A 16,973-nucleotide genomic window follows, 5' to 3' on the forward strand; every position below is an offset into this window, starting at 1 on the left:
ATACAATCTCTGTTCTTGGCAGTAATGAAAGAGAAATCCAGACCCAGTGCTCCTTACCAGTATCTTATTTCTTATAGTGGCTGTTTAAGTACTCTCAGAAACCCCAATTGTCTAATAGATCATTGATGCTCATTCCCAGAAGATCTTTTCCTAGTGGTGATGTTCTTGGCCAAAATAGATGAAAAGAATATCTTTGTAGAGTTCTTAGAATGTATGTGAATTTCAGAGTGCTTTTGCAAGTAAATTACTTAGGCCTATAATGTTTTGTAGGCCTAAAAGCAGCCACCAATTAAGAAAGCGTTAAAGCTCAAACTCGCCTGCCATTTAATACCAATAATCCATCAAAATCTCTAAACCCAATATTGGACTATTCTTTTAATATTTAGAAGACAGAACTTAGGCTTGAAGTTGGGAGGCTGAAGTTTAAAATTGTACAGGATCATGTGTCTGGATTTTAGCTACAACTCTGGAGGCTTTATGACCTTCTTACAGTTCCATTTGAAGACTAAAGAACTCCAATATGTCATTTATGCTTTAAATCTTACTGCCTTCTGACATGGGAAAGTTGACCTCTTCCTTTCCTCTCTTTGCGCACTCCTATTTTTGTTTCTGTTCATGGCCCACTGGGTTGGGTGAAAGGACTGTATGATCTTCTCTTACACACTTATCACTGCTTCAGACAAGCTCCCAAAGGGAATCTTAGTCTGACTGTAGTTGTGATTATGACCAGTTTTCTGATTAAACTCATCTTCTAGCATTCTGTTTACCCAACTACAAAATCATCTAAAAATTGAATGACTCTTCCATTGTTATTACTTGCCAGCAAAATAAATTTTTCCTCTCAAAAGTACTATCCACAGGAATTTTCTCCCCTTCTTGGGGAGGTAGGTTCTAATTCTCAGGTAGGTTCTTTAACCAGAAAGACATGGAGTGCATATCCTTCATAAAATTTAGGGATTACAGACAAGATTTCCTTATAGTTTGTATTCAATCTAATGATACCCAAATAAATGCCTGAATAGCCTATTACTTGATATGATTATATCAGGTTGATACTGGCATTTGTCCTAAATACTTAAAAAAAGGTTCTGTATTAGGTTATTCAATTCTTGGATAGAAGTAGTAATTAAGTCAATCACATAACTTAAATTTAGAAAATATAGGGTGATGTCAAATTTCTTTGGAGTTTACATCAGTATGATGTTTTTGGTGATTAAATGTGTAATTTCATAATTATAGATCTAGAAGTAGAAAGGACCTCATAGGACAGTTAGTTGAATCCCCTTGTTTTATGGATGAGGTAACTAAGGCCCAGGAAAATTAACTGACACAAAAAATAAGAATCAGAGGCATAAATTTTATGTAGGCATTCTGAGCCGCAAAGCAATTGCTTTCCACTCGTTTCCTTTCAGTTTGAAGATATGTTGCTATCTATATCTCATTTTTTGTCCAGGTTATATAATCAGCTCACTGAAGTGACGAAACAACAAAAGGAAAAGCAAGCAAGACAAGAAGACTGATAAAATAAGGAAAGAGCAAAAAGGTTTAACAGGGTATGTTGTTTAAACTTTTATCCTTGGGTCTTGTCATTAGTATAATTATACTGTTTATATAGTACCCATAGTAAGAATTCTTCTGGGAATAAGTAATCCAGTTAACAAGGCTTTATGTGTGACAAACATTATTTTTGTAGTCTTAATAGTTTTTACTAACCATTTTTTAAGACTACACTTGTGATTTGATGCAATGGAAAAATACCCCTGTGAACTTTTCCTATCAGTGTAAATTGGCACCTTTTTTTTATGATCTTAAGAGAGTTACTTGGGGCACGTAGATGAAGTAACTAGAACAGGGTCACAACCAATAGGAGTCAGAGAGAAGACTTGAAGTTGGTATCTTGATTTCCAAGGTGGACTTTTTTTTTTAATTTTTTTTTCCCAAGGTGGACTTTCAATCAGCTTTGATATACTGCTTTTCTAACAAATGTCTTCTATGGTTTTTGATGTAAAATAAATCTATTTAAAAAAAATTTACTTGATGGCATGTAATTTTTAAGGCAAATTTCATTATTTGCTGAAAGCAAGAAGAAAAAAAGTTGTCGGTTTTTTCCTAACTTGTTCCTCTAGGACATAAATAAATAAATAAATAAATTTCCTCATCACTTCTCAGATATCAAGCCTAGAATCTCAAAGTTGGAAAATATCTGAGGTTATCTAAGCCAATCATTATCAGAAACATGACGAATTCTCTTCAGTATCCCCAACAAATAGTCATATGGCTCTTCCTGAACCATTGGTGAAAAGAAAGTGACATTAGATGTAAAAAAAAAAAAAAGATATTTTAAAAACTTTTCATTATAAACTGAAATACTGTTAAACCCTCCACTCCCCTTTGAGCTTTTACACTGGTATTTTCTTCTGCCATGTATATAGCAAGCAGATCAGGTCTAAATTCTCTTCTGTACATAATTTCCTTTTACATATTTGATTAAAGTATAACCATTTTTCCCCCTCACACGTTCTCTTCCAATTTGCAATCTCCAGTTTTTCAGTCACATTTTGTATGGCATGGTTTCATTTTCCCCTTAGCATGATTGCCCTTCACTATCTTATATCTTCAAAATGTGGTAACCAGAACAACTCAGTACTCCAGGTGTGATCTGAGCAGAGTTGAATCTATTAGGGATTATCACTTCCTTGGTTCTAAAGATCACACTTTTTACACCTTTCTGACTCCTTTGTCACACAGATGACTTGGCAAACTTATAATGTACCATGTAATTCTTGTTTCATTAGTTTGTTTTTACATCATCTGCACTTCTCAAAGAAGTACCTATCTCTTATAAAAGGAATTCGTTTTTCATTGCAATTCATTGCATTAGTCCTTTCATGCTTTTCATTGACTGCTTTGGGGCATATATGCTTAGCAGTGCAATCTGGGGATCAAAACAGTTACTCAGATTTTTATATATAATCTTTTGCATATCTTTCAAATAGAAAGTGCTTGCAAGTGCTTGCAAGTGCTTGCCAATTGCCTACTAATACCATCAATCAAAATGTTCACCTATCATACTGATTCTGCATAATTGGTAGAGTAGGCATGTTTATCAACAGTAACTGTTGATGTTTCCTTGACCCTCTTTTCTCCACTGAGCCATAGATTTTTACCAGGTCTTTGCTATCTTTCCTTCCCTTGTCTGTCTTGTCAATCTATTCCTCAGTTGCCATCATCTCTGGCATGTTTTCCATTTTATCAGTTTGTTTTCTGAAACTGCTTTTCTCATCTTTGCTTTTTGCAGGGTGATTTCCATCTCCCCAGTAAGCATGGGAACCCAGTCCTAGTGTGATTTTGTTATCTTAAACGATTTTTTAAAATGCTATTTTTCCAAAGACACGGAAAGATAGTTAAGTTAAACATGCAATTCCTTTATTATTTCCATATTTACATTTTTCTTTCACCAGAAAAATTTTGTCTATTTTTTCAAAACCTTTAATACTCTCATGATGACCGCTAGTTTTTTTACCCTCAATTGTTTGATTAGAAGATACTACTCATGAGTTCCTATACCAGGGTTTTTTCCAGCTATAGTAATCAGACTACTTTTCACAACAAATAGAATTCTGTATGTGTGTGTAAACTACATGCTAAAGTAACAAGACCAAGTCTAAAAAGCCTTAATGTTCTTTTAACTAATGGGTACCATTGTCTTGATTTTCAGTGTAGCTAGATTTTAAATCACAATTAACCATTAAACAGTCAGGATGGGAACCTTCTCATCCCCCTTTGAGGAAACCATAGATTTCCACATAATTGTGTTCATCTTATTATTATTCAGTCCTTTTAGGTTTTCTTACCAAAGATACTTGGACAGGTTTGCCATTTCTTTCTTAATCTCAGTTTACAGATGAGTAAACTGAGGAAAACTTTGGTAGTAAACACTTGCAAATCAAGACAGGCAGCTTTCACTCTAGCCTACAAAGTCTAGACTCTTGTCGACTTATCCTTTTCTGACACTTTTCGTCATTCATATCTATTCCCATCTTTACATTAAATCACATTTTTCGAGTTTCTTAGCATTCAACATTGTGCAAAATATTTAGGAGCAAAATCTTTCCTTGCTTCTCTGAGGGTCATTTGGACAACTGTCCTTCCACTTGTGCAAGGGATAAGATGAATCATAGTTGATGAAGGGATGGAGGTTTTAGGGGCATAATAAGAGTTTGGCAGTTGAGTGCATGTGGAGTTTGAAAAGTTAATGTTGAATGACTGATTCATGGTGGTATCATAAGTAGAAAGAGTCCTCATTTCAGCGAGTTTGAAGATTGATAGTATTGAGTGGTTGTGACATGTTAACAGGCAGGGGATGTTTTTATCTGCAAAATTATCTAAATGAAATCCCCAAAGATGTGATCTCAGATATTTCCATTAAAGATAGAATATGATATCCAGAATTGACAGAGCTGAGTTATAAAATTCAATACTGAAAAGCTCCTCCATTTAGAAACCATCTCTTCTCAGGTCTCTTGGGTAAAGTGCAGAAGGCAGAATATCCAAGTGCTTCCATGAAGCCACAAAGCAAAAAAGTACCCAAAGACCCTATAACTCGTGTCTAAACTTCTCAACTACTAATTTTTTTGTCACCAAAAATTGTGATAATCTGCCATAGGGATTCAAAATGACTCATTACAAAAATGTCAAATTATATTGAAATTTACATTAGTTTTATTACAAAAACAGGAGCCAGTATTTTTAAAAATTGCTTCTCCAGAGAACCTGGAACCAAAGATGCCATTTTAGGTTGATTGACAGAGTTTTCTGAGGGCTCTTGCTTTTTCCTCTGCTGTCTTCATTCTCTTAAAGCACAACAAAAAAATGCCAAAAATTAGAAAATTCCAAGACATAGTTGATTTTATTAGCGATCACACAGTACTATTACTGCTCCGAAAAGCACAACATATAAGATAATATTCTTTTGAGTTGCAGTAACAATAGGATTGTATCTCCTTAGTAAGAGACCATGATAACATATTAATCATGGCATCCCTTTAGAGACTTTTCCTCTTAGGTCACAGCGTTAAGAGCTTCTGGTTTCATAGCCATGTAAGCCCTCTTTGAAATGACCTAGTAAAGTTTTAAGAGAGGAGTAGTGAGGGGGAGAGAAGAAGCAACCTTACCTACCCATCTGAAAACATTTTTGTTTTAATTACAGCACAGCTTGCTTCGGCATACTTGTTGATCTAAAATTACCAGAAAGATTAAGTTATTAGACCATCTAATAACACTTATTACACTTATTCACTTTAGCACAATGCCTGGCCTTCTGTTTGATGACTGATAAATTAATACAACCAGGACCCAGATCTATATGAACTGTTCCCAATAGGTTAGATGCTAATAATATTAGCAAATATAAACCTCTTGGGTAATTTTTTATGGTCATGTCCACAGCAATCAGAAACCACATTCTAAAAGCCTTGGTAATGACCAGACAGTAACTATCATTAGTAAATCCACTAGTGCTCCGATCACTAGGAAGTTGATGTCATTACCTTATGTATTTACATACCTTTTAGCTAGGCTTTTCCCCCATCATTCCTTTGTAGTTGAACACCTGTAGTGATAACATTGTGAAAAATGACCATTCAGTAAGCAAGAAATTTAAAATATTTAATATGATAATTGTTAAGTAACGGAGTAAATCATACATTTTACTGATAAGCTCACTTTTTCCTTTGCTCAGTTTTCTTAGAAATGAACAAGATAATTAAAACAAAAAACCTGGATGTTCAGAAAGGCCATTTTTCATTCACCTTTTCAGAGCAGTTGAACATTTTTTGCCTATCATCACCACATCTTTTGTCTATTTAACACAATCATATGAACAATCGGAACATGATTCAAATGACAAAACTTCTAAAATAACATCTTCAAATGATGTTACATAAATCAATAGGTTTTTGGCCAGCTTCTACAAACTTTACTGAATATTTACTAAGGGATATGGGTTAATCCCAATTCTTTTGCCTCTGCCAGACAATTCTAGACTACACTAAAAATCTTATAGATATGGTGGTGTAAAGATAATTACAGAATTAGCTTTTCTGTACATGCATCATAGATAGGAAAATGAAAGAGATGGAATTAAAAGTCACTAAATTCTATGTACTATTTGTATCATGCATAAAATATAAAAAAGCACTGGGCTTACAAAAAGCCACAGCTTACGTGTACATGTATATTAGATCTATACTATAAATTTGATGGAAATCAAGCTAAATTACTATTATAAAAATACTTACTTATCCAATGTCAAAAACTAGATGTTTCCAGCTTTGGTCTTCCTAAAAATTTAAATTCAGAAAAACCAGTCATTTTTTGGTACATATCTGTACCCAACAACCAGCAGCCCATCATTCCTACTCTCACCCCAACACAAACACAAAACCAACTTTTGCAAAAATATCAATCTTCTCTTTTTTGGTGGTTATCACAGGGAAAGAACAAACTTGGGAGACCAAAGTTGAAAAATTTACTTGGGCCCATTACAAAGGCATCTTTGAAATATTTATGTATGAGACAGGCAAGAAATTTTAATGCCTTTGACAATAGACACTAGCGGAGATAGTATATAGAGATCCTGGCAGTCACTTAACCCCAATTGTCTCACAAAATAAGTTTCATGCTCAATTGTAAAGCATACAAAATGAAAAAAAATTTCTGCCTAAAATCTTAAAAAGAGAAATTCTCTCCTCTTTTTCCCCTTTCTGAGAAAGCAAGCAATTTTAAGTGGTATCTTAAACTAGACAGACTGTTACAGGTCTCATTGTCACCACTAATAAATCTTTAGTGGTGGAAGCAAAACCTGTCTTATTTTAGCCACATTAAATTGTGAACACAAATTCCAGATGTGTTCATGGTTATTTGGAATATGGCATTTCACTAAGGAATAATCACTAAAGGTTACAATATCATATGCATATAAAGTAACTAGAAATTTACAGGAAAATACAAATCTACTTACATAAATTGTTATGTTGCCAATCCCCCAAACAAGTTTCCAGGTCCCTTTCTCTGAAAAGCCACTTTTCCTAAAGAAAATATCTATATTTGTAGGTCAACTCAGCAGAAAAATTGCAACCAAAATAAATCAAAGGTACCTTTTTATTTTTAAATAGTTTGTATCAATAGAAATACCAGGTTGAACATGCACAATAAGCATGAAACCAACGATGCCAGATACTGAGTTTCTATAGCACTGTCTTCTGAACAGCCCAACAATAATATTGCTAGGTGCAGATACCACACAGTGCAGTCTTTATGAAGACTTTGATAGACAGATATTAAGATAAGATGTAAGATAATTCCTACATATTATAGATTTATCACCACCCTGAATGTACTATGTCAGTGTAAGCACTTCTCCCTTTCCTTTAACTATTTCCTAAAACCCAGTTTTCCAGGAGTCATCTCAGCAATCTAAAGATTTGATTCCATGCTGGCTCATATTCACTACTGAAACAACAAAAGTGTCAGTACAATGTATATTGGGATTCAGCATTAAGCCTTAAAATAGCATGCCAAATAAAAATAAAATGCAGAGGAATAAATATAAAAGTCAGACCAGCAAAAATACAAGTTTTAAGATTGGCTAAGATGACAGTTAAAGATGCTAAATATTGGAGAGGAATGGAGAAAAAGCTGGGACACTAATATATTGTTGATGGAGTTGTGAAATGATCCATCCATTCAGGAGAGCAATTTACAACTATGCCAAATAGGACCATAAAACTGCATGGCCTTTGATCCAACAGATATGTGCAGAAATGTTTTTAGCAACTCTTTTCATTTTTTTTTTTCATTTTCATAATTCCATAAGGAACTGAAAACTTAGTGGATTGCCCATCATTTGTAAATGGTTAAGTTACGGTATGGATGTAATGGAATGTTATTGTTCTATATGATGAGCAGGCTAATTTCAAAAGTGTGGAGAAAAGACTGGAAAGAACTAAATGAGCAGAACAAAGAGAACATCGTTCACAGCAACAAGATTATGTGATGGATTTGGTTTCCTTCAACCGTGAGATGCTTCAAGGCAATTCTAATAGACTTGGGATGGAAAATGCCATATGGGTCCAGACAGAGTTATGGAGGCTTAAGTATTTAGTTGTTTCTCATGGTATTTGTCCCTTTTGGTCATGTATGACACGACATGCATTTGCATGTTTAACCTGTTTAATGCATGCATGTTTGGGGGTGAGGGGGCAGTAACAAAGGGAGAAAAAATGTGGAACACAAAGTCTTACAAAGACAAAATATTGGAAACTGTTTCTTGGAATGAATACAGACCTGAGTTTTTATTAGTCTGAACTAAGATGTCAAAACCCAAGACTGAGGCAACAATAATCTTTCTATATTCACACATCCCTGGTCCAAAACAACTTCTTTTCTCGTTGTATATCTTGTGAATCCCCATTTGGCAGATGAACTAAAAGAGCAAATATAAACTGTTAAGTAAAGGTAAAAACTAGGTTGAAAGATTCAAGCATATTTTGTGGCCACAGTTAAGTCAGCTCAGTCAGAATTCATTTTAGTTCATGTTTCTATCACTCAGCAGTTGAACAAAAGAATTCATCATATGAACTATGAGCAGTTAATGCTAAAGACTGTAGTAATTAAACTTACCTAAAAGAACATCCAAAAAAAACAGCAAACTGGAATCATCTAAAAGAAAAATTTGTGTTAACAAGGTAACACTTTATTTGAGAAGCTATTATTTAGATAAAACAAGTCTGTTTTGTAGTTTTATCCCCACAGACCTAGTAAATAGATTAGTGGGTAAAGCGAAACTACACATTTGCTGTCTGAGGCGTTTCCAACGATAAGGACCTATGGAAAAGGACCTATCGGGATAGACCTCAAAATCCATAAGCCTATGACCAAAAAAACCACTGTTGAATCTTACCCATCCTTAAGACAAATTTACTGAGCACCTTTGATAGGTCAATTTTAAAATATCAAAATCTGAAAATTTTTATAACATGACAATATTTCCACATTTTACTATTAAGATTATTAATTTCATACCTGAAAAATTTCCATAGCTTTAATCATGGAGTCCCTCAATGTAAATTCCTAAGGAGGGGAGGAAAAAAAAAGATGGGTTATAGTATTTCAACTTTCAAGGTATGTATTAACAGTACTTTCCTATCCAATTTCATTCTTATTCGTAAGAAAGTTCTTTAAAGATTCAATTTTATTAATTCTATTTCAGAATGCTCATTAACTGTCCCTTCTTGTATGTATCACAACTCATACAAAACCACGAGTTGTGGGTTGCAAAAGAGGGTTTGTTCTTTGCACTTGTCTTCAAGTCTTTGTCTACAATTCAAAACAAAGCTAAACAAAGTGCAATGATACTCACTAACATGGCATACACCATTTCAAACTAGAGAATTAAATTTTAGGTGAGAATTTTTTTTAATATTGGCTGTTTATCCCAATAATTCTTCACCTGTCATTAAAAAAAAAAAATTGCCATAATGAAATACTGTTTGTAAATATTATGAAATATCCCATTCTTAAAACTTTCATAAACCAAAATGTGAAAAAAAAATCCTAACTGCACAGAACTTATGGGGGGTCTTTGGTATAGGACATTTCCACTCACATTCCTTACCACAGTCCAGTTTTTAGCTATGTAGATCATCAACAACTTGCCCATATTTTCCTATATACTGTGTGACAACCAAAATAGGGCGAGACAGAAATGCATGACTGTTCAAACAAGTTTTCCTGTTTTATTATAACACTGGTACTATTTAATATTTCTTTGGTCATCCTATACTGCTCTAAGTAAGACATCCATTTAATGCTTTCTTCCTTGCAATTCAAATGCCTTCCAAGATACCAGAAACTTTATCCTACAAACTTCTGCCATATTTTTCATTTTTCACCTAGCATAACAAGTGAGTGAATTGCCCATCCACTTATTACTTACCATTTCTTTTCTGTTTGTCCATGGAATTTTTCTTTTTAGTAGGCAAATCTATTTCGTCATCTTTGTTATCTTCTCGTATGTCATTCTTACTCTTTAGTACTTTATTTTTCATCTTTGTCTTCACCTTCTTGGGGAATTCAGTACTTATTATGAAACAACTGTTCTCCTATACCAAAAAATATTAAGCAACAACTAAAACTAGGCTGTTTTATCTGTTACAAAGTTCTGGCCCATATTGATGGATTTATGTGTACCCCTTCAGAAACCCACTAATCTGATTTGATTTCCTATTTCCTTTGGTGTTTTCATCTCCCTTCCTGAGATGTCAGGGAAGGCATGATCACCTTTTAGGTGGGATTCTCACCTCCTTGAGAAATCAGCGAGGTCATGACCATCCTATGTTCCAAAACAAAAGAAAGGGGGAGATGTTGGAATCCTTACAAACTGCTAACTAATTAGAGTTGATCTAATCTTACAAAAAGATGTTTTGGGCAGAACCTGAAACAAGGTACTAAGTAGAACTAATTAGTACAATGCTTGTGTTTGCACCTTTACTCATTGGCGTTCACAAGTATGCCAGTACTTTGAACTTTATAGAGTTCTTGTCCTAATATACTCTCAAACCTTTTAAAAGATGAAAGAACACAATCAAATGAGCCTTAAAATTTAATTACTGCTAGATTTATGTTAAAGCCCACAACAATGACTGACATCATACTCACCACTAATTTAATATCACATTCAACAGGATCATTCAATTCACTGTCTTCCACACTAAAATAAACAAAACAAAAAGAAACATACCCCCGAGTTACTTTTATGAGGGCTAAATCCAGAAATGAGTCATATGAAAACGGTATGGGGGGATGGAGGGAAAGAGAACATACGTAAGAGGACTATGTAAAATATGCCAACTTACTTGGGTTCTTCTATAGGAGAAATAGATCCTTCATCATCTAAATATTTATATTTTCGTACAGCAAAGCCTTCTTTTTCTAAATCCTCACCAACATCCAGCTGCTTCAAAGCTTCTCCAAGGTGGGATTCACATTTCTTTTCCTTAACATAATTGAAAAATCCTCTTGCAACTGCTTGCTATATAAAGAAATAATAGAAACCATTAAAGTAGAAGTCTTACAGTCGATTAATCCTCAAGAAACCCAAGAATCATTATATTCCCATTTTCTAATTATTCAAAAATGCTACTATTTTATAAAGTTTAGCTTAAGAGATTCCTGAGTAAAGAGGAAAATTGAAACTCAGGTCTTACTTTCCACAACTCCTTAATTTCTTAATATATTTTAATTAGTAGTTAATGGAATCAGTACAGTCTCTGTCACTAAACTTTTAACACTTTTTGTTACAGAAAAAAAGGCTTTTTTCTTTTTCTTGGTATTCCCAATACCTTTAAAAAGTGGAACTAGGGGTGTGGATAGAGTACCAGGCCCTGAAGTCAGTAGATTCATTTTGCTCAAGCTTTGATATTCTAACCAAATCACTAAGCACTCTGCCTTATCTGTAAAATAAAACTGAAGGAAACTGAAAAAAGGATAAGATACTAAAGACTATATACTACTTCTAATAATAGTCATATAAATACTAAAGAATACTATATAAATGTCAGTTATAATCCACACAAGATAATATGGCAAAACAAGAAAAAAAAAATCCAATTTATTTCCAAACGAGCCCAACATCTTCCTTCCTGGAAATATATGCAAATTGAGAAGGAAAAAAAAAAAAAAGCACAATATTCCCACACCTTTTATATGAATACATCCAAATTCAATGTTATTTTCCATTCAATAAGAATACTAACATGTGTGAGGAACATAGGTACGTTACTACATAAATATCTGTAAGAACTTTTCAAAATCTGCCTCACCTCATAGCCTAAAATTTTCTTCCAAAGTAATGGTTTCCTTCCATTCTCTGATTCTACTAAAGGGAATTGGAAACCCTTGTCTCTGAACAGGTCCTTTTTGGATCTAGTTATTAGAGACTGAGTTGTTTTAAAGCTTCCTTTTGGCCTTCCCCGTGGCCTTCCTGTGGGCTTGTATTTTCTCTTTCTTCTCTTTTTTTTCTTCCAATTTTCAAAAATAACTCGCAAATTAAATGGTTCCAGTTCTGAAGAGGACTCACTTGAGTCATGTCTCAATTGAGTTTTTGCGGGTGACTGTATCACAACTGAGGTAGATACATTTCTTGGTCTTCGATTGGGTGAGATGGGATCACACTGAGTTTTGAATAAGCTGCTGCTAGAATCCGAGTCATCACTGTAGCAGGGAAAGGGGAAAAAAGAGACTTTAACCAGAGCATTCCAGAGGTCATAAGAAGATTTAAAAATTACACAACTGTCTTCACTGTAATATACATGTGATCTGAAATCTTTGCATACTGTTGCACAGTAATATGCCCATTAAGGCAGCTAGATGGTACAGTGGATTGAGCACAATAGGACCCGAGTTTTTATCTGGTCCCAGACAATCTCAACTTGCTCGCCAAAAACAAAAACCCTGAGTAGTTAGTACTGTCCCTGTGTATGGACAAATCTACTAACATTTTTCCTTCCTTTCTCTCAGAATCCCACTCATTTTTTGTTCCAAGGAACACACACACACACACACACAAATACAAAAGTCAAGATACCACCTCAAAGGTCCTATGAATGGAAAACTGTTGGTTCACATAAAGGAATAGGTTGTCCTCAAAAGAATATTAAACAGATTTGAAATCTACTGGACAACTAGGTAGTACCATGTACTGAGTGCCAGGTCAGCAGTATGAAAGACTCATCTTATTCAAGACATAAGTGTGAGCCTACAAATCACTTAACACTATTTGTCTCAGTTTCCTCATCTGTAAAAAGAACTGGAGAATGAAATAAATCTTTCAAATAATTCCTCTATCAATATTGTGGTTCATTTATTATTTTAAGGTTCTTGAAATGCTTATTTTAATCCCCATGTTTTCTATATCTCCTACCACATATCTTCAATGAACAGCTTTTATGAAAATACATACTCACGTCTCATTGTTTACCAATGAACCAGTTGAAGCCATTGATGTGTGATTAAGAGGGGAAGTTTTTCTTCAAATTCCTTTTTGAATTCCAAGTCCCATCCATCACTTTTGGATTTAAATCTTTAATACCTGGAAGAAAGAGATTTGTCCAATATTTATATATCTTTCATCAAATTCAGTTTTTAGGTTGTGCTTCTTCAGCATGGTGGATAGTGCAGTTTCTGGTCAATCCCAAGCCTTGTTCCATCAGTCACTATTTGGCCTGTGAATTGTGCAATTTTCTCAGAGCCAAAGTCTTAAATTACCCATATGCTTGGATTCAGTTGATATTACTCTCATCTGAAAGTGGAACTTTCCCTTCTCTCCTTATAAAAACAAAAAACTGAATCTATAAGCCAGGTTTCTGACTTGTGAACCATGTGCCCAAAGTATGGGCAAAGGAGAATATGCCACTTCTGGTCTCCCACTACAGCTAGAGACTTCTGAGATTCATTTCAAACAGATGTATCACTTTTCCAATTTAGGACTAACTTGCACACCATAATTATCATGCTCCCAGGAAAAAAAATCAAGCTTTGATACTCATAACTCTTCAACACTCTGATAAGAAGAGAATGGAGCAAAGCATTGCTTAAGCTCCATTTAAAAACGACTCAATGACTTCACTTTAATGACTTTACTCTGCTTCTGTTTAAGTAAGTACCTTTTCCTTAACTCCTTTCAGTTTTTGTGGTCTTCCTCATTAGGAGTGCCCCATTCTTAATACTTAGTACAGGAATAAGACATAATAGGTACTTAATATTAAAGTAGCTGAATTGCCCAACAGATCCTGGATGTGAACAAGTTAAAATAGATTCTGTCCATTCAACTGCTGAACTCAGGGTTCTTCTATGTCTCTGAATTTAGTTTGAAATTCAGCTGGTCTGTAAAAGGTTTAAATTTAGAAACCAGTCCTCTTTGGCTAATCTTGGATGTGGTTTGCCATAAGGAGCAAGTAAGGCTTAATATCTTTACACCACACCAAACTATCACTCAAGGATATTTGGTTTGCTGTCTCGAGGCTCTAGGCTTGCAGTTGGATTCAAACAATGAACACTTAAGTCACTTGGGGAAAGGAGGTATTCATCATTGCCAAACTTGGATCAGTGAAGTAATCACCAATCATGTGGTTCTCAACACCATGTCATCTATCCTGTACTGTTTTTTGTTCCAAGCTTATACATTCACCCAATTCTGGGTCTTTGGCTAGAAACTGAATCACCTTCTCAGATTCATGCCTTTAAAATTGTGTCCAAGAAACTTGCTTCTGTTTATCCTTTTATTGTTTCCCTAGATAGGTGGCCAATTAATTGCCTATCTTAGATTATTTTCCCCTCAAATTTTTAACTTGTTTTAGACTTCTCAACCTGAATTTCTACTCAGATGCTAACCAGAGCAGGCATCAAACATGGTAAACAGATTTTAACAAAAATATTTAACAAAATTAAAAACATTAAAAAATGGAGGGCATTACATTTAAATCAAGCTAATATGAATCAGCAGAGATCCTTACAGTTTAATGGATTCTGACTCCTCATTACTGGATAATTTTATCTTGTATGAGTTAGCTGATCAACCTGTATCTTCTGTCTCATCACTGGTCTACTACCTTCTTATAGATAGCTGAACTAGCTTCAGCCTCTTTGTAAGATTGTGTCAATAATTACTTTTCTACAATACAGTCCTAGGAACAATACTATTGGTAAAACTTCATTTTACAAAAGACCTCATCAGCCTTCATTTCAGTCCCTGATTGGAAGACTACAATAATATCTCAATTTAACAAGACAGCTTAGCTAGAAACATTTGATCTCAAACCTGTCTACATCCCCTGGCATTTCTGACATAATTTTTTTCTGGGAGTGAGGGAGGGGGCAGCACACATCAACCAGTATTGAACAATGCACTAGAGGTCTTCAAAAACATGAAAGATATATAAACAAAATCTTTTTTTTCAATATTCTCAATTTCCTAATTTTCAACTACTCCAGGCAGCTAAGTGGAGCAGGAGACTGGTGGGCCTTTTTTTGTCTATTTGTCATTTCTACCTTCCTCAAAGTCTCGTTGGGGAGACACTGAGAGGGAATAGGGTTCACAATTACAATTTAGAACCACTAGGTGTTCCAATTTGATCCTCACCCTGCTATAGGTAGATACTATCTTTACAGTTAAAGGAACTGAGACAATAGGTTAAAAGTGACTTGCCCAAGTTCAAACATTTGTTAAGAGCTGCAGGATTTCAATTTGGGTCTTTCTGAATCCAGACCCAACTGTCTAAACAGGCAGTGTTTTTTTATTATGTGAATGAGATTAGAATAATCAAATTCACATCTTTCTTACACTAAAATCCTTTTGTTTGAATTACAAATATTCACCTCATTCTCTCTAGTAAGATTCCTCTTGTTAATTTACCCCTCCTTCTCCAGCAAAATGCTTAATTTTTATCTTGAGCTGGGCAGAAGGGTCCCAATTGGCAGTGCTCTAAGCCAGCCTGAAAGGTTTAAAAACCAATCTATTTGCTATCACTGAAAGCATATTCTTTGGCAGCTTTAGGCTAGCTTTCCAATTGGCCGAGTCATAGAGAATTCAAAACTTCCCCTAACTTAAAATACTTCCCCTTCCTTTATTGTCTCCTTTTTTACGATAAAATGGGGAAGGGAAGAAGGTGCTATCGACAATTAGGAGGTAAGAGAATCGTGGCTTGGTGTGGCGTTTAATACTCCTCTTCCTGAGTTCAATCTAGCTTCAGACATTTACTAGCTTTGTGAATCTGGGCAAGTCTCTTCACCGTTTGCCTCAATTTCCTTATCTGTAAATGAGTTTGAGAAGGAATTAGGAAGTCATGCCAGTATCTCTGCCAAGAAAATTTCTTTTTTTTTTTTTAAATAACTTTTTATTGATAGAACCCATGCCAGGATAATTTTTTTACAGCATTATCCCTTGCGTTCATTTCTGTTCCGATTTTTCCCCTCCCTGCCTCCACCCCCTCCTCCCGATGTATGCCAAGATAATTTCAAATTATGTCAGTAAGAGCTGGACATGACTGAGAAAAGATTATCACAATTAAACTGCGGCCATGGAGGGTCATTTCATAACGACTAGAGCCCAGCACGGGGTGACCCAAGCCCTTCATCTACACCCCTTAGAAATCCCATCTTTCTAAGCTCCTAGTCCCCAAAACGTGCCGTCCAAAGCGGGCACCGAGGCCTGCTGATTAATCATTAGGTCACAAATTGCACCAATCTCCTCTTTAAAAACACCTAGCAAAATGCTCTGGGAAGGCGCCCCCATCCGGATGCTTGTGGTTCGGACAGGAGAGGACGGGAGCCGATTGAATCCTATCTCGGTCCCCCCAGGTAACAAGACCACAACCATGTCCCTACCCCTCATCGAGCCCGCTTCCTGCTCTATAAATGAGAACTCCTCCCTCCCCCAAGTCTCCATCTTTGACTTGCTTCGTTTCCCCAGTACTTTTAATCACATGATTAAGACCGACATATCCATCTGTCACGGGTGAATAAAATACTACCGATTCCACTTCGTGGGGTTTTTTTTAACCAAATGCAAGCCCAGCGCCGGCTGGTGTTCCGACTTTCGCGGAGAAAGCCGTTCCAGCTAGTCCCCAACCTGGCGAGGCCCAGTGGAGGCCGAACGGCGCCACCACGTCAGGCCCACACACTTAGGGAGCGGTCGCTGGGCTAAAGACAGTCCTAACGCAGGGAAAGTGATCTAAGGCACCGCGGGAGGTTTGCCCGAGGCAAGCAGGAAGATTGGAGGGGGGGAAGAGTTATGGAGAGGAGAAATATGAAAACTTACCAGAGGTTCTCTTCCGCGCAAGGTAAAAATGTACCTAGACGCTGAAGCGCACGAGGCTGAGAGAAGGAGCGGGGGCCTCCTCCCCCGACTAAGAAGG

General features: G+C 35.7%; 2 protein-coding genes and 8 non-coding genes across 16 annotated transcripts in view; 1 reads left to right on the forward strand and 9 right to left on the reverse strand.

Moving 5' to 3' along the window:
- The window catches only part of CEP295 (centrosomal protein 295), a 97,349-nt gene extending 95,353 nt beyond the window's left edge, over nucleotides 1-1,996 (forward strand). For 5 of the 6 annotated variants that reach the window (XM_051986823.1, XM_051986819.1, XM_051986822.1 and 2 more), the window contains one exon: nucleotides 1,454-1,996. In XM_051986823.1, the coding sequence (XP_051842783.1) occupies nucleotides 1,454-1,520 (67 nt within the window). In that variant the 3' untranslated portion in view covers nucleotides 1,521-1,996. The remainder of the gene's footprint in view (nucleotides 1-1,453) is intronic. The other variant, XM_051986820.1, reaches the window with a different exon arrangement.
- A 1,515-nt stretch (nucleotides 1,997-3,511) lies between these two features.
- On the reverse strand, nucleotides 3,512-16,972 carry TAF1D (TATA-box binding protein associated factor, RNA polymerase I subunit D). 2 transcript variants are annotated; one of them, XM_051986828.1, is made up of 13 exons: nucleotides 16,877-16,972; nucleotides 13,026-13,150; nucleotides 11,883-12,273; nucleotides 10,917-11,092; nucleotides 10,720-10,771; nucleotides 9,998-10,163; nucleotides 9,085-9,132; nucleotides 8,683-8,721; nucleotides 7,022-7,088; nucleotides 6,300-6,341; nucleotides 5,567-5,611; nucleotides 5,179-5,237; nucleotides 3,512-4,853 (listed from the first exon to the last, which is right to left on the reverse strand). In XM_051986828.1, exons 2-7 carry the CDS (start codon nucleotides 13,058-13,060, stop codon nucleotides 9,104-9,106), a joined length of 849 nt encoding a protein of 282 aa, XP_051842788.1. In that variant the 5' UTR covers nucleotides 13,061-13,150; nucleotides 16,877-16,972; the 3' UTR covers nucleotides 3,512-4,853; nucleotides 5,179-5,237; nucleotides 5,567-5,611; nucleotides 6,300-6,341; nucleotides 7,022-7,088; nucleotides 8,683-8,721; nucleotides 9,085-9,103. The 2 variants fall into 2 exon arrangements, with proteins under 2 accessions (XP_051842788.1, XP_051842789.1); XM_051986829.1 differs by lacking the exons at nucleotides 3,512-4,853; nucleotides 5,179-5,237; nucleotides 5,567-5,611; ... (3 more) ...; nucleotides 9,085-9,132; nucleotides 9,998-10,163 and adding an exon at nucleotides 10,215-10,393.
- Nucleotides 4,993-5,123, reverse strand: LOC127558508 (small nucleolar RNA SNORA25). The gene has a single exon (XR_007952887.1). It is a non-coding gene; the product is annotated as a small nucleolar RNA SNORA25 (small nucleolar RNA).
- On the reverse strand, nucleotides 5,369-5,487 carry LOC127558514 (small nucleolar RNA SNORA32). The gene has a single exon (XR_007952893.1). It is a non-coding gene; the product is annotated as a small nucleolar RNA SNORA32 (small nucleolar RNA).
- LOC127558504 (small nucleolar RNA Z40) lies at nucleotides 5,781-5,855 on the reverse strand. Its single transcript, XR_007952883.1, has one exon. It is a non-coding gene; the product is annotated as a small nucleolar RNA Z40 (small nucleolar RNA).
- LOC127558512 (small nucleolar RNA SNORA1) lies at nucleotides 6,807-6,934 on the reverse strand. Its single transcript, XR_007952891.1, has one exon. It is a non-coding gene; the product is annotated as a small nucleolar RNA SNORA1 (small nucleolar RNA).
- On the reverse strand, nucleotides 7,175-7,311 carry LOC127558505 (small nucleolar RNA SNORA8). The gene has a single exon (XR_007952884.1). It is a non-coding gene; the product is annotated as a small nucleolar RNA SNORA8 (small nucleolar RNA).
- On the reverse strand, nucleotides 8,571-8,641 carry LOC127558543 (small nucleolar RNA SNORD5). Its single transcript, XR_007952918.1, has one exon. It is a non-coding gene; the product is annotated as a small nucleolar RNA SNORD5 (small nucleolar RNA).
- Nucleotides 8,788-8,920, reverse strand: LOC127558517 (small nucleolar RNA SNORA18). Its single transcript, XR_007952895.1, has one exon. It is a non-coding gene; the product is annotated as a small nucleolar RNA SNORA18 (small nucleolar RNA).
- LOC127558524 (small nucleolar RNA SNORA40) lies at nucleotides 9,283-9,410 on the reverse strand. The gene has a single exon (XR_007952902.1). It is a non-coding gene; the product is annotated as a small nucleolar RNA SNORA40 (small nucleolar RNA).
- Nucleotide 16,973: the final 1 nt, after the last annotated feature.

This window comes from Antechinus flavipes, chromosome 3 (assembly GCF_016432865.1).
Source record: "Antechinus flavipes isolate AdamAnt ecotype Samford, QLD, Australia chromosome 3, AdamAnt_v2, whole genome shotgun sequence".
NCBI lineage: Eukaryota > Metazoa > Chordata > Mammalia > Dasyuromorphia > Dasyuridae > Antechinus > Antechinus flavipes.

Bases quoted from the DNA above. Each gene is read 5' to 3' on its own strand.
- TAF1D (XM_051986828.1), bottom strand. From the start codon at position 13,060: ATGGCTTCAACTGGTTCATTGGTAAACAATGAGAC. The intron at 10,772-10,916 runs GTAAGTTGGCAT...TGTTTATTTTAG, and splicing joins TCTCCTATAGAAGAACCCAA to TGTGGAAGACAGTGAATTGA. The intron at 9,133-9,997 runs GTAAGTAATAAG...TCCCCTCCTTAG, and splicing joins GGACAAACAGAAAAGAAATG to GAATTTACATTGAGGGACTC.